General features: G+C 59.6%; 1 protein-coding gene across 2 annotated transcripts in view; it reads right to left on the bottom strand.

The window, feature by feature from the left end:
• TRAPPC9 (trafficking protein particle complex subunit 9) overlaps nucleotides 1-12,576 on the bottom strand; it is a 264,517-nt gene that overhangs the window by 54,269 nt on the left and 197,672 nt on the right. For both annotated transcript variants that reach the window (XM_053929388.1, XM_053929389.1), the window contains one exon: nucleotides 2,222-2,313. In XM_053929388.1, the coding sequence (XP_053785363.1) occupies nucleotides 2,222-2,313 (92 nt within the window). The remainder of the gene's footprint in view (nucleotides 1-2,221; nucleotides 2,314-12,576) is intronic.

Genomic DNA, 12,576 nt, shown 5'->3' with positions numbered 1-12,576 from the left:
TAGACATTTTTCCAAAGAAAACACAGCTGACCAACAAACAGGTGCAAGAAAAGATCCTCGGCGTCATTCATCATCAGATAAATGAACATCAAAACCACACTGAGACACCACCTCGCACCTGTCAGCATGGCCGCCATCCACAAGTCAGGCCTTTCCGAGCGCTGGCGAGGAGGTGGGGACGGGCCCTGCCGCGCCGGAGGTGGGAGTGCAGACTGTGCAGCCACTGCAGAAAACAGCGTGGTGGCGCCTCGGAAATTAGACGCAGAACTACCGTATGACTGAGCAACTGCACTTCTGAGTGTTTACCCAGAGGACGAAAACACCAACTTGAAAAGGTGTGTGCACCCCTGTGTTCTCGGCAGGATCAGCCTGAACAGCCAAGTCGTGGAGGCAGCCTTCGTGTCTGCGGACGGCTGCATGGGCAAAGCAGCCGTGGTGCACTTGTGCAACGGAGCACCGCCCAGCCACGAGGGGAATGGAATCTCGGCACGGTGACGGCCTGCTTGGACAGGCTGACCTGCAGGGTATGGTGCTAAGTGAAGTGAGAGAGCGAGGCAGACCAGACTCCCTGGCCTCCCATGCCTCTGTTGGGCAACCATGCTCACGGCGGTTCCCACCACACCCGTGACAGCACCAGTGGTCAGAGTCCTTTGACAAAACAGATCAAGAGCCGTAAAACAGTCGTGTCTTCTGACTTACTAACTCCAAAACTAGAAAACCGGTCTAGTCCAAGGAATGAAACAAAAATCTGTGTGTAAGGATGTGCCCTGGCAGCAGCCAGATATAGTAACAGCCACATCAGTTATGAGAGCTGAACAGGAACATATTTTCCACCTTACCAGCCACGCATCTTCTCCAGGGCACGGCGACCCAGGCCTGCATCACCTGCTGGCACGTGGCATGCACGCGACACGTGTCCGCAGGGCAGCTGCCCGACACGGACACTACAAACCGCCACGCAGCCGAGGCCAGCAGCATGCCCGCCGCCAGGGTGCTTGCAGTCGGGGCCCTCTGGGCTCGCTCAAGGACGCGGCTGCAGTGTGACCGCGTGTTCCTCGGGGGCCTTGCTTCTTTGACGGACACGATACAGTAACAGAAGTTTCGCTTCATTTCTCCCACAAGGTCCACTCCCCGAGGCCCGTCCCAGCCCCGGGGTACCTGCCCCGTCCCGGCTGCCCACACCTGGGGGAGTCACTGGCTGTGCTCGGGCAGCCCTGACCTACGACACGCCAACCCGGCGGGCTCAGGGAGCCCCAGCAGGCGCCACAGGGGCAGCCTCTGCAGAAGCATGTCCCCTTCTCTCCACTCAGGCGGCTCCATGAGGTTGGGGACGGGGTGGGGCTCCACAAAAGGAGCCAGACGGTGGGAAGGAAGTCCACGTGGGGCACTCCAACAGCCCTCCCCCTGCGGGAGCGGTGGCGGGCCGGGGAGGGCCGCCGTGTGCTGCGAGGGGTGCCGAGAGAGGGTTGGGGGAAGGCCCGTTCTTCCCTTCGGGCCCCAAGGGTACTTTTCACACGTCCACAGGACAGCCAGCTCATCCCATCGCTGAGGAAAGACTGGGTGCTGATCCACTAGAGCTTCTGAAGAACAGAGATGTGTGTGTATTAACAACTATTGTTCCTGTTTGTGCCCAACGAACAACATGATAAAGTAACAAAGCCTCTCACGCCCACAAAACACTACGTTTAGCTTGTTTCTCAGCAAAATACTTTTGCCTGCTATTAGAGAGGCGCCCTGGGAAGCCCACGCCCCTCACGCTGTCCTGAGTGCTGACCACAGTGCTCTCTCGTGGGCTGAGTGCCAAGCTGGGCCGACGTGTTCACCAAACACACACCCTGCCACGCCGGCTTCACCGAAAGCTGTCAGCTCATCCTCCAGTGGAGTAAGAGGAAGGAAGTGACCACACCCTAGTCACCTTTCACCACCGAAATCCCTTAAAGTCCAGAAACACCTATAAAAGACATGCCCATCTGGACATGGTCAAGTGCCACCTTCACCATGGATTCAACAGCCCCTGGAACCAGGGGTGCCCGTCATCCACCCCCACATCTGTGTTCGCAGCCCCCAAACTCTTCCACAAGTTCTCGATGAGGTGCGGAGCTCAGGGGAAATGCAGACACCGGCATGGCCTGGTGAGCTTCGCCCCCGCGAGGTTCCCATGGTGACCTGGGCACGCAGGGCCAAGAAGGGCGGTACGTGGTGGGAAGGGGGCCGTACTCACCCCACTGCAGAGGAGCCAGCTGCAGGTGCTCCAGGACGAGCTGGCTCAGGAGTCCTTCCACACTCGCCTCGCCTGTGCGCTTCAGGGAGGGGTGAGCCTCGGTCAAGGAAAACTCAGCTCCTGCTGGGCCCCCGGGACAGGCAGAGGAGTTCCAGAAGTTTCTAGACAGATTCCCAGGAAGGAAACCACCCACAGCAGAGATAAGCCCTCCTCTGCTCACATGATGGTCTAAGCAACCTGTCAGACATCACCTGAGTGCAGGGACAACAATGCCTGTCTCGTCCCACCCAAACCCTGGTCAATGGAGCTACTATGATGTACCAAGTCCAGTGAGATCATTTGAACCCAACAGCTATTCTTGCTGGGGAAATGAAGAACACGGGAGGTTGGTTTTCCTGAATAAAGCACCCAACTGTGGCTCACTGTTCAGTACAACCAAGTGCGTCTCTGGACACGCGCCGGTTCCACGTCGGCTTCCTGGGGGCCGCCTTCTCCCTCGTGTTGTAATTACACACAGCTTGTGGATGGGCTCGCTGACGTGAGTCCCTCACGAAGGAGCTCATACAGTCTCTCGCCAGGTAGCACCAGATAAAGAAATCAGGCTTAGAAACGCAGCAAACGGAACTCTCCCAGGCACTAACATGCAACAGCCAATGCTGCTTCAAAACGGATCTATAAACCTCCTTCCTGTTCCTGCACAAATTGAACCACAATATTTAAGTCGCAATCAATAGGGGAGAAGCTAGCTCCTGACATTCTTAGCGATAGAGGAAGCGAGGGCGGGCTTCCTCCTTTCTTCTTTAGCAAGTTAATCCCATTCAACAAACACACAATGTGTCTGAAATGAGACGGGGCGGGGGGGTGAGGGGGTGTTGGAAGGGGGGTGTTACGGAGCACACGGCACACTGAAATGATTGGGCGTGAGCCCTGAACTTGGGAGGCTTACTTCTCGGGGAAGATGAGACTACAGAAATGGGCAACTGGCCTGCAGGTAGAGGACTAGGGGCTGAGGCTGGCTCCTCTTATTGCCATGTGGCAGCTGAACAGGGCGTGGGGCGGGGTGGCGGGGGCAACTGGAGACTCTTGGCCCAGCTGTGAGTCTTGGTGCCACCACTGGTGAGCATAGCTAGACTCACTTCAGCTCTCTAGGTCTCAGTTTCATCACCTGTAAAAGGGGCTTCGTAGCAACACGCCTTGGCAGGGGCATCACAGGCACAGGGGCGTGCCTGTGTCACTCACAGGCAGCACAGTGAGCATCAGCCCAGGGCGAGCACCAGCCTGTGCTCCCGTTCCCGGTCTCTGGCTCCCCAACCTCGTAGTGTGCCCCAAGCTGCCACAGCGACCTGACTCGCCACAGCAATGTGTCTCAGTGCTTCTCCCAGAGACAGTCCTCTCCCTGAGAAGAACTTCCCAAGTGAAGCTCTCCCCACCTCGTCACACTCACAGTCCGTGCTCGGGGGGCTGACGGTGTTGCCACACACGCCGCCTGCTCCATCCTGTGCAGGCCTGTGAGAGTCTGGGAGGTAGCGCCCCTTCATCCCCTCGTTCAAGCACTAGTTCAACAAGCAGGTGTGGGGCAGACGTCCAAGGGGAGGCTCTGCGGTGGCCAGGGCACCAAGTGGGGATGGATTCCGGCCACAGGGGCTCACAGGCCTGTGGGGAGACACAGGTCATGGGCGTGCTCCATCTGTGACTCTGTCATTCCCCTTCTCCGTGCAGCCAGGCACCCTCGTCTCAGCCAGGGGGTCACCACGGCTAAGGCCCTGCAGGGAGGCCAGTGCTGAGCAGCTGTGGGATCATGGCACCCCTCAACTCCACTGTCTCTGAGAAACTGAGTCCCAGTTTCCTCACAAGGAGCCAGCACATCGGGGAGCCTGTTGGGAGCGCGGGCACTCAGAACCGCCTGCCCAGGTGCTGCCCCGGCCTCAGTCATGACGAGCACAGGTGACCTCACAGGCAGGGCAGGACCAGGGCCTGGGGACCCTCCCCAAGGCTCTCCCCACCATGCCAGGAGGGGCCCCAACCCCTCTTCTCAGGAGAAACACCCACAAGGCCCTCCTGCTGCCCAGGGGTGGTGCACAGTCGGCGACTGGCTGCCCAGAGGAGGGGCGTGCAGAGGCTGGCCCTTCCTCGTGATGACACAAACTCTGGTTACTCCAAGCTCCAGGACAGAGGCCACCTCCCTGCCCACTGTGCCCCCACAATTTTTCCTCTGAGCACATGCCCAGGCTCACAGGCTGAGGGGTGGGAAGAGGGGCACCCAGGCCTGCTTTCTGTAGGATGGGGGACAACAGGCTTCTCTGTTACGGACTGTGGGTGCCTTCACGCCTGTCCTCCCCAAGCGGGTTTCCGGGACAACCGTGGTTGTCTTCAACAGGCTCCCTGGCTCCCAGGGAGCTGTCGTGGTGGCCAAAGCTACTGAGTTTCCTGCCCCTCCTCAGTGCCCAGGTGGCGTCACCTGTGTAAACAGTCACGCTCTGAGCAGAGGGCAGCCTCCTGGATGCTCCTGGAAGTTCGCTGTTCCCCAGGGAGAGCCTCATGTCCCACATTCTCGGGCTGGGAGGGCCTCCCTCTGAACCGGCAGGACACTGCTCGGCCCAGGCAGGTTGCGGAGGAACAAGCCCCTGCTCCGTCCTCAAAGAGCAGAGCCCCACCCCTGGAGCAGAGGCCGCGGTGGCCCACCCACGCTCCCACAGCCCCAGCCGGCCCCTCTCCTGTACCGCCGGGGGGGCCCACATCACCTGTCCATTTCCTTGCAGGAAATTAAGACTTCAGAATGTGGCATATTACCACCATTGATTAAAAAGATCACGCCAGGCCTCTGAGGCGGACGGCACCACAGTGCTGGCAGAGCAGGCACAGCGCCTGACAGACACGCCAGCACAAGGAGCTCCGAAATGACTCGTCAGAGCAGCGAGTCAGTGCGTGAGTCATCGCAAGGGTGCCAAGTGGCACCGGGGCTTTGGAAACCATGCCAGTGGCATCTGTCTGTATTCATTTGCTTTCGGGTGTGAGCCATAAAATTATACAGCCAAGCTAATAAAGCTAATTACCTGCATCCACACTGCCCCTCCCCCCCAATTCGGCCCCATAAGCCACCAAAACAGGGCTGTGTCGGAGCCCAAACACGCAGGCGCAAAGCTGGCTGACCTGTCAGTGAGGCAGCTGCTTCATCAGCCGCTACTGCCGCCAAGATTACAGTATGAGAGTGACAGTGGCAGAGGTGGCCGCCCGCAGTGTTTCTGAGACACACAAGCCCTGGCATGTGTGGCAAGAGGTCAATAAATAATGCTGACAACGGCAACAATTCCTGCCATTACTTCTACCTGGAAGGACATTTCCACAGGGCTCCCGAGAGAGAGGCCCTGTGGTGACTGGGGACATGCATCTCCTTGACTTGACCCCCACTGTTTTCCTATGAGACTTGAGAACGCGGAGAACGCGACAGGTAGAGGCCGGCGTTTCCACCTGCAAGAGCTTCTGACACTCGGGCCCACGCAGACACTGAGGAAGCTGACGTGGCTAGGCAGGGCAGGATCGAGGCAGCCCGACCCTGGGCCCATACTCTGGACGCCACCCTCAGACTCAGCACACCTAGAGGCCAGGACAAACGAGGGTCCCTCCTCCAGCCCAGAGGCAGCCAGCCAGCAGCTCTCCACGGTGCTGAAGAGCCTGCCTCCCTGGGAATCCCTTTCTGGTGACCTGGGACAAGCAACTATGTTTCCAACGAAGTCACAGCTCCCGTTCCCCCAGAGGGCAGAGACGGTGACCCTGCAGTAGGAGGACTGTGCCAAGACTGTTGGTGCCAACCCAGGCTTTGCAAGTCTCCTGGGTACTCCCACACATGACTGACAAGACCCCGTGCACCTGAACCAGCTCACCTTAGCCCAACCCACCCTCTGCCTCCAGAGCCGGGCAGTTTCTGACACACTCCTTTCACAGTGCCCTCCACCCTCGCCACGCCCTGACTCAAAGACACCGCTGAGTTGCTCACAGCCCCTCCTGTCACTAGCCGGAGGAGGTGGGGAGCCATGACACCAAGGGTCCGTGGCTGGCCCTCGCTCAGTTCCTATCTCCACCACGCCCTGCACACCTCCGCAAGGTCAGTGGACAGGCAGCCCCAGCTTCCTAACGGCTCGTTTCTGCAAACCCATGGGACAGAGCTCGGAGGGCTGCGTGTGGTCATAGCCCTGGCAGGGTCAGGGGTGGGGGCCCTGGCCAAGAGCACTGTGCCTGGCACATGGCAGGTGCTCCCCGAACACCTGCTGCTTTTTGCTGAGCACGTAGGTGCTCGTTACCTGCAGTTCATCTCAGACAGTCCTCTCAATAATCCCAGGTTGAGAAGATGCCCTTGGGGGTGTTCAGTGACTCTCCCAAAGCCACACAGGTGGGCAGGACTGGCGTGAGGGCTGGAATTCAGTCCTCCCACCCCAAGAGCAGCACTCGGCCCTATCCTGACCTCCTCCCCGGGTGCCACATCCCTCCAGGGAGCTCGGTCCTGGGCCTTGTGCGCAGCACCTGGATCCCGATGTCCCCTTCAAGGCACCTCTAAAGAGTCCGACCCTTGGGCTGCCCCAGGACCTCAGGAGACACCTTGCTGAGGGCAAGTGTCTCTTGGGCCAGACGCTGTATGGCTCCCTTTCCTGCTGTGAGGTGACCCGTGATGTCCCGGGGCATCCTGGGGGGTGCAGAAACAAATCTGTCCAGCACCACTGGCCTGAGTCCAGGATGGGCATGGGCTTGTCCCCACAAGAGAGGCGGCAGCGTCCATTTCCAGGGCTGTGAGGCACACAAAGGTGGGGCTCCCTCCTACAAAGGGGGGGGGGGGCGGTGCCGCTGCATGGGTGAGCACCAGCATGAAACCGGGCAGGCCATCCCTCCACCCTGGGTTCTGCGTGTTTGTGGCCATGACTGAGTGCCCAACAAGCCCAGGGTGAGCCCCTGAAGGGCAAAGACCAGGTTTATGCCCCAAGTCCCTAATGCAGGTCCAGAGCTCTGTGAGTCAACTGAAGGGCACAATTTTCCAGGAGGAACGCAGAGGAAACTGCACTGGCACGTTGAAGGCACAGCCTCCTCAGGGCCCAGAGTCTCCACAAACCACCAGCTGTGAGTACTTACTGAGCACCCACTGTGCACCCAGCCCTGCAGGATCCCCACCCATGGGGCGACGGTCTCCTCCGTGGGTGCCGTCCACTGGGTCCGCATCTGCGCTCCATGCAAGAGGGAGGGACAGCCGGGGAGCCCGAGGCCGGCAGGAGTTGCACGTGCCCCGGTACACAGGTCACAGATGCAACGCACACTCAGCTCCCTGTTATGGCTCCTTGAGCTCAAACTCTCCTGGACAAGAAAGGCTTATGGGTCCAAACAGACAGACCCCCAACCAAATACAGGGGGTGGTTTCCTCACCACGGGAGCCTAGGCCTGCAGCGCTCCACACACCAGGCCCAGAGTGGCCCCACGGCTCTATTCTGCCCACCACAGCCTCTTCGGGCAGAGACAGGTGTCGGGCAACCCCCTGGAACCGAACTCCACCTTATCTGGGGCGTCCTCGTGGATGCGTCCCCAGCCCTGCCCCTGCCTGGCCTCGAGCCCTGACCCCATCAGCAATGTCTGGCACTAGCCACACAGGTGAAAAGGATGGAAAAGACCACCCAAGGTGAGAGCCTTCCTCCTTTTAAGAAGCAGGGTCTATTGTGCAGGGGTCTGATCTTATCAGTCAACCACTGTTACTATGTGAATTTAGTAAGTCAGTCAGTATTTGTGCGGGGACTTCTGTTTGCACACATTTCCAGGCATGCTACCTCAGCTAATCTGCCTGTGTTGGGAGCCGTGCGCGCACGCTTCCAAATCTTTGAAACACAGCCAGATGCAAGGAAAATGCAGGAGGTTAACACACCATCCCTCCCATTTTCCACCCAGCCATTAGCAGTGAAATAGTCGGGGATGTCCTGTTCCCAAAGGGCCGTCTGAAGCCACAGAGCGGTACTGGTGGCCCTGTCTGTCCATGTGACTGAAGTGCCCCAGGACCCTGCTGGTACTTCAGAAAAAATGATTGTTCCATCAGCTCTTCCCTGAGGCCGTGCAGCCCTGCAGGTGACCGGCTCTTCTGAGCCTGCCAGCACCGGGCTCGGAACGCCCCGCTGTTGCACACAGTCTGCTGAGCAAAGCCAGGAACCTGTCCCAGGCCACTGCTAGGTGAGCACCCTGGAAGGAGTGCTGGGGTGGGGGCTGCACCTCGGCACCCCCAGAAGTTGGGCTGTCTGTACCCATGTGCAGGCTCTGCAGGGACAGGTGCAGGGACTCAGCCCAGCCCCACTTCAGCTCAGATAAATTAGCAAATTATCATAACCAGAAATTAGGCTAATGGAAAGATGCTCTGAGTGATTAATGGGCCTCTTCCCCAGGACGCTGTTTTCCAATCTGCATCGTGAACTTTGAGAAGGCTGACGTTGGGTGTTCTCCTCTCGGGAGGGGCACCAGCATCGCGCCTGTTCCCTGGCGTCAGAGACCCAACTGGATGGAGGATGCCCAGCAGTGCCCAGAGCTCCCAGGGAGTCTGCCAGGGCCCCATCGCTGCGGGTCTCATTGAGCTGAGACTGCTGGGAGAGGCAGCGCGAAGGTAGGTGACGGGGAAAGCGCCCTGTGGGGCGGGGCTGGGCGCCGTCTCCTCAGGCCCATCTGAAAGGTGAGGGTGCGCTGCTGGCCAGGGCAGGGACCAGGGTGGCTCTGCTGCTCCCAGCACGGAGCCAGGAGCACAGGCCCCAAGGCCGGTGGCCGATGTGAGTCCCAGCTCTGCCACTCACCAGCGGGGGGACAGGCAGCAGGTTAGAAAGCAGGAGGAAAATAGGGGAAAAAAAAAGCCCGCTCCACCGTCGCCCCCCGCAGTAGCCAGGTAAGCTACCTTAGGACTAAACAATGCACCCCTATCTTCCTCCCAAATTTGGGGGGGTGCATCTTATAGTCCGAAAAATACGGTGGTTTTGTGATTCTATTATCTAAGACACACTTGCCCACAATGGTCCCACCAAAGTGCGCAGAAAGTGTGCAAACTCAGCATGTCCCCAACGCACAAAACGACGCGTGCACACACATGTGCACACACCACACCCAGCTCACCACGTATAGGGTGCACACACTGCGCATCATATGCCCACCCCACCACACGCAGCTCACCACACACAGCACGCACACACGTGCGCACCCATTTGCATGCTGCATACACACACATCTGAAGCAGTGGTTGGCGAGCTGGGGGAAGTCCTCTCCGATTCTCAAGTACCAGCCCAATCTGCAGTCTGTGCTCTCCGCGTGCACACGCTGACTCCTTTCAAAGCCATTTCAGGGTGTGCGTGCCGCCATGTGTGTTTTGGGGGGAACAGAGACAAGATCTGGGTCCCTCCGACCTCCCTCCCTCCACCCTCCGAAGGCCTAACAGCCAGGGAGCTTCCCAGCACCAGCAGGCAGATGCAAAGTGTGTGCACTGTGGGATCAGTGGCCTCCGAGTCAAGTGGTGGCCTGAAGCTACAAACGCCAAGTTCCCTGAGGGCGAACCCCAACTGCGACTCTGCCTTCTACCCAAGACGGTCAAGAACTCGGCTGTCCCGACGACAGGAGCTGTCAGCACTGAAGTCACCCAGGTAAGACTGGCTCGCCCGGCATGACTCAGAAACCACAACGCACAGAGTGTTCCAGGAGCCGCGCTCAAAGACAGCCTCTGCACAGGGTGCAAAGGCAGAGCTCCATCAGGGAGTGTCTGAAAATATTCGAGAAGCCAGCTAGCGAGGCCAAAGGGCAACCTCAGGCAATCCGGGGCAACTTCACCTCTGTGCGAAGACCAGGAGGAGGGGCCAGCCGGAGGCAGACTCAGAAAGTGAGGGCACTCCTGCTCAGCTGTCCTCCTTGTCACCCCAGCTGAGGGCACGGGGGTGACGGTCCTGCAAGGAGACGCTCAGGAAGCCCCCATGAAAACCAGCGACGAGGGTCGCCACTACTGCCGAGCTCCTTGGGTGTAGCAAGGGCAATGTGTGTCTGCGAGGCCACGACGTGCGGCTGGGGCACAGGCTGTCCCTGACCCGCCCCGGGACGCAGGGCCCGCGCTTGGAGAGGACACCTCGCTGCCCCACATCCTACTTTCCAGTCACACAGGTCACTGGACCTCTCGCCCGCGCAGACCCTCCATCTGCAGCATCGATTCTCGGGCAGCCGAGGCCCAGAGTGCTGCTGTCTCCTTGAGTTCCCTCCACTGCGCCCTCAGAACAGCCAGATGGCTACACATGTCTACAGTCAGAGCAGGGGCTGTGTGCTCATCAGATGCCCGGGCAGAGCCTGCCCAGAGCCCAGCCCGCGGCCTTCGTGGGGTCAGCTGTGCTGTGCACCCAGCTCTCATCAGGACACCCACAGGGCTGGGCTCTGGCCCGTCAGCAAGCACCTCGCCGACCCCTGAAATACTCGTTGAAGGGAGGTCCGTCACGAAAACAAGGAAGCTGCGAGGTAAGCTGGCGGCAAGCTTGCTCCTACCCCTCCTGTTCACACCACGGGGAGGGGGCAGGGCTGCCCTCCAGGAATGGTGCCAGGCGTCCCGAAGATGGATCACACTAGGTACGGACTCTCCATGCACTCCTCGCAGCCCGCAGCCCAGAGCAACTGGGCCAGTCGCCATCTGTCTCGCTGTGTCAGTGGAATGCAGAGTACCCGTTCACCCAGCAGTTTCATACCAGTGTGCCTGCTAGGCTTATGCCAGCACTGGGCCGGGTCCACGTCCGACTTTGCTCGTCACAACCCCTGGCACGTAGTAGGTCACCAATAAATAGCTGCTGAGTGGCCTCAAGAGCAGCAGCCTGGCGAGGGAGACTGTGCTCAGGAGAAGTGGGCCGCCCTGTCCTTCGTAAGTGCTCCAACAAGGGGCAGGCACCGAGTATCGCGGGAGCCCAGGGGAGGGCCGCACCTGCCAGGCCAGAGGACAGAGGCGACAGAGGGGGCTCCTTGGAAGAGCAGGCGTGTGGATGAGTGAGGCTTGGAGAGACGCTGATGCTGGCAAACCCCAAACTGGCTCCTCAGAACAGGGATGTTAGAACCACCATCCCGACCCTTTCAGGCAGGTCCCATCGGAGGTGGGGCGACGGGGACCTGGGTGGACAGCCCCAGGCAAGGCCTGGCCCACCGTCCTCTGTACCGAGGCGGCCAGGTCCCTGAGCAGCACATTGCTGACACCTGCCAGCGTCGGGAGCTACCACTGCACCTCACAGTGTGACCTCGCTGCTGGCCAAGAGGAAGGTGACATGGTTTGGGGTCCTGGCTCTCCTGCCAGCCGGGTCATCCCAGGTGAGTTAATGCCCAACATTTACGTTTTTTCTTTTTTAAAAAAGGAGTAGATACTACCTGTTTTCCAGGTGTGGGGTGAGAAATAATGCTCACATCCTGCTTGGCACCTGGTAGGTGACAAAGCAGTGACCAAGGTGTCACGGGGGCCTGTGGAGTTGGGGCTCCGTCGACGGGGGGCATTCCTTCCTCAGCCTCCTCGGCAACTGCAACCCGCCCAGTAGCTACTGTATGTCTCACAGAAGCCGTGAGAGAACTGGTTTGCACAGTGGCGATGACAATAGAACTGGTAAGGAGGGTTTCCAAACACAGGCAGGTTTCTTAAATTTAAAGGTAAAGAGCAGTAGCTCAAACATGAGTTCATTGGTTGGCCCCAGTGCCAGAGTGTCAACTCCTTCCCAGACTTAGAGAACTTCAGGGTGCTCGCCCAGCACCCCGGTGGCCCACAGCCCTCTGTTACCTCCTCCACATGAGGTCACCCTGGCCCCGCAGGGAGGGCGGTGGCCTGACCTCTCCAGGCAGCCTGTCAGCCCACCAGACCTGCCTCAAGCCTTGGGCTCTTGGCCAGTCACCAGGGAAGTGATTTTAAATGTCTCCATTGTCATCTCTCTGGTCCCAGCTCCTTGTCCTAAAGCCACCCCGCCGCTGTCATAGAGCAGGGTGAAGTCAGACGAGAGGAGGGGCCTGAAGTGAGCAGGCTGTTCGGACTGGCTGGGGGAGCCCGGAGATGACAGGCACAGGCTGCAGCAGGACAGGAGAGGTCGCTGAGCCTCACGCTTGTCTTTACAGAGGGCGGGAGGGTGGAAAGGCAGGCAGGCCAGCCCGACTCCAAGGGACCAGCTGAGGCCTCCACTGCTTTTCAGGCCTGGAATGTGCCAGCCCTCACCTAGGAACACTCCTGGCTCAGCCTCCCAGCAGCATCTCAGTGCCCACCCCGTGTGGGCCCCTCCCCTGAGACAGGGCCTCCCAGGGCTCAGGGCACAGATGAAGAGAGGCCAGAGCTCCTGCAGGCCCCAGGCTGCCTCTGGGGTCGAGGC

This window comes from Desmodus rotundus, chromosome 8, assembly GCF_022682495.2.
Source record: "Desmodus rotundus isolate HL8 chromosome 8, HLdesRot8A.1, whole genome shotgun sequence".
Taxonomy (NCBI): domain Eukaryota; kingdom Metazoa; phylum Chordata; class Mammalia; order Chiroptera; family Phyllostomidae; genus Desmodus; species Desmodus rotundus.
This window is presented reverse-complemented; position numbering and strand designations above follow the sequence as displayed.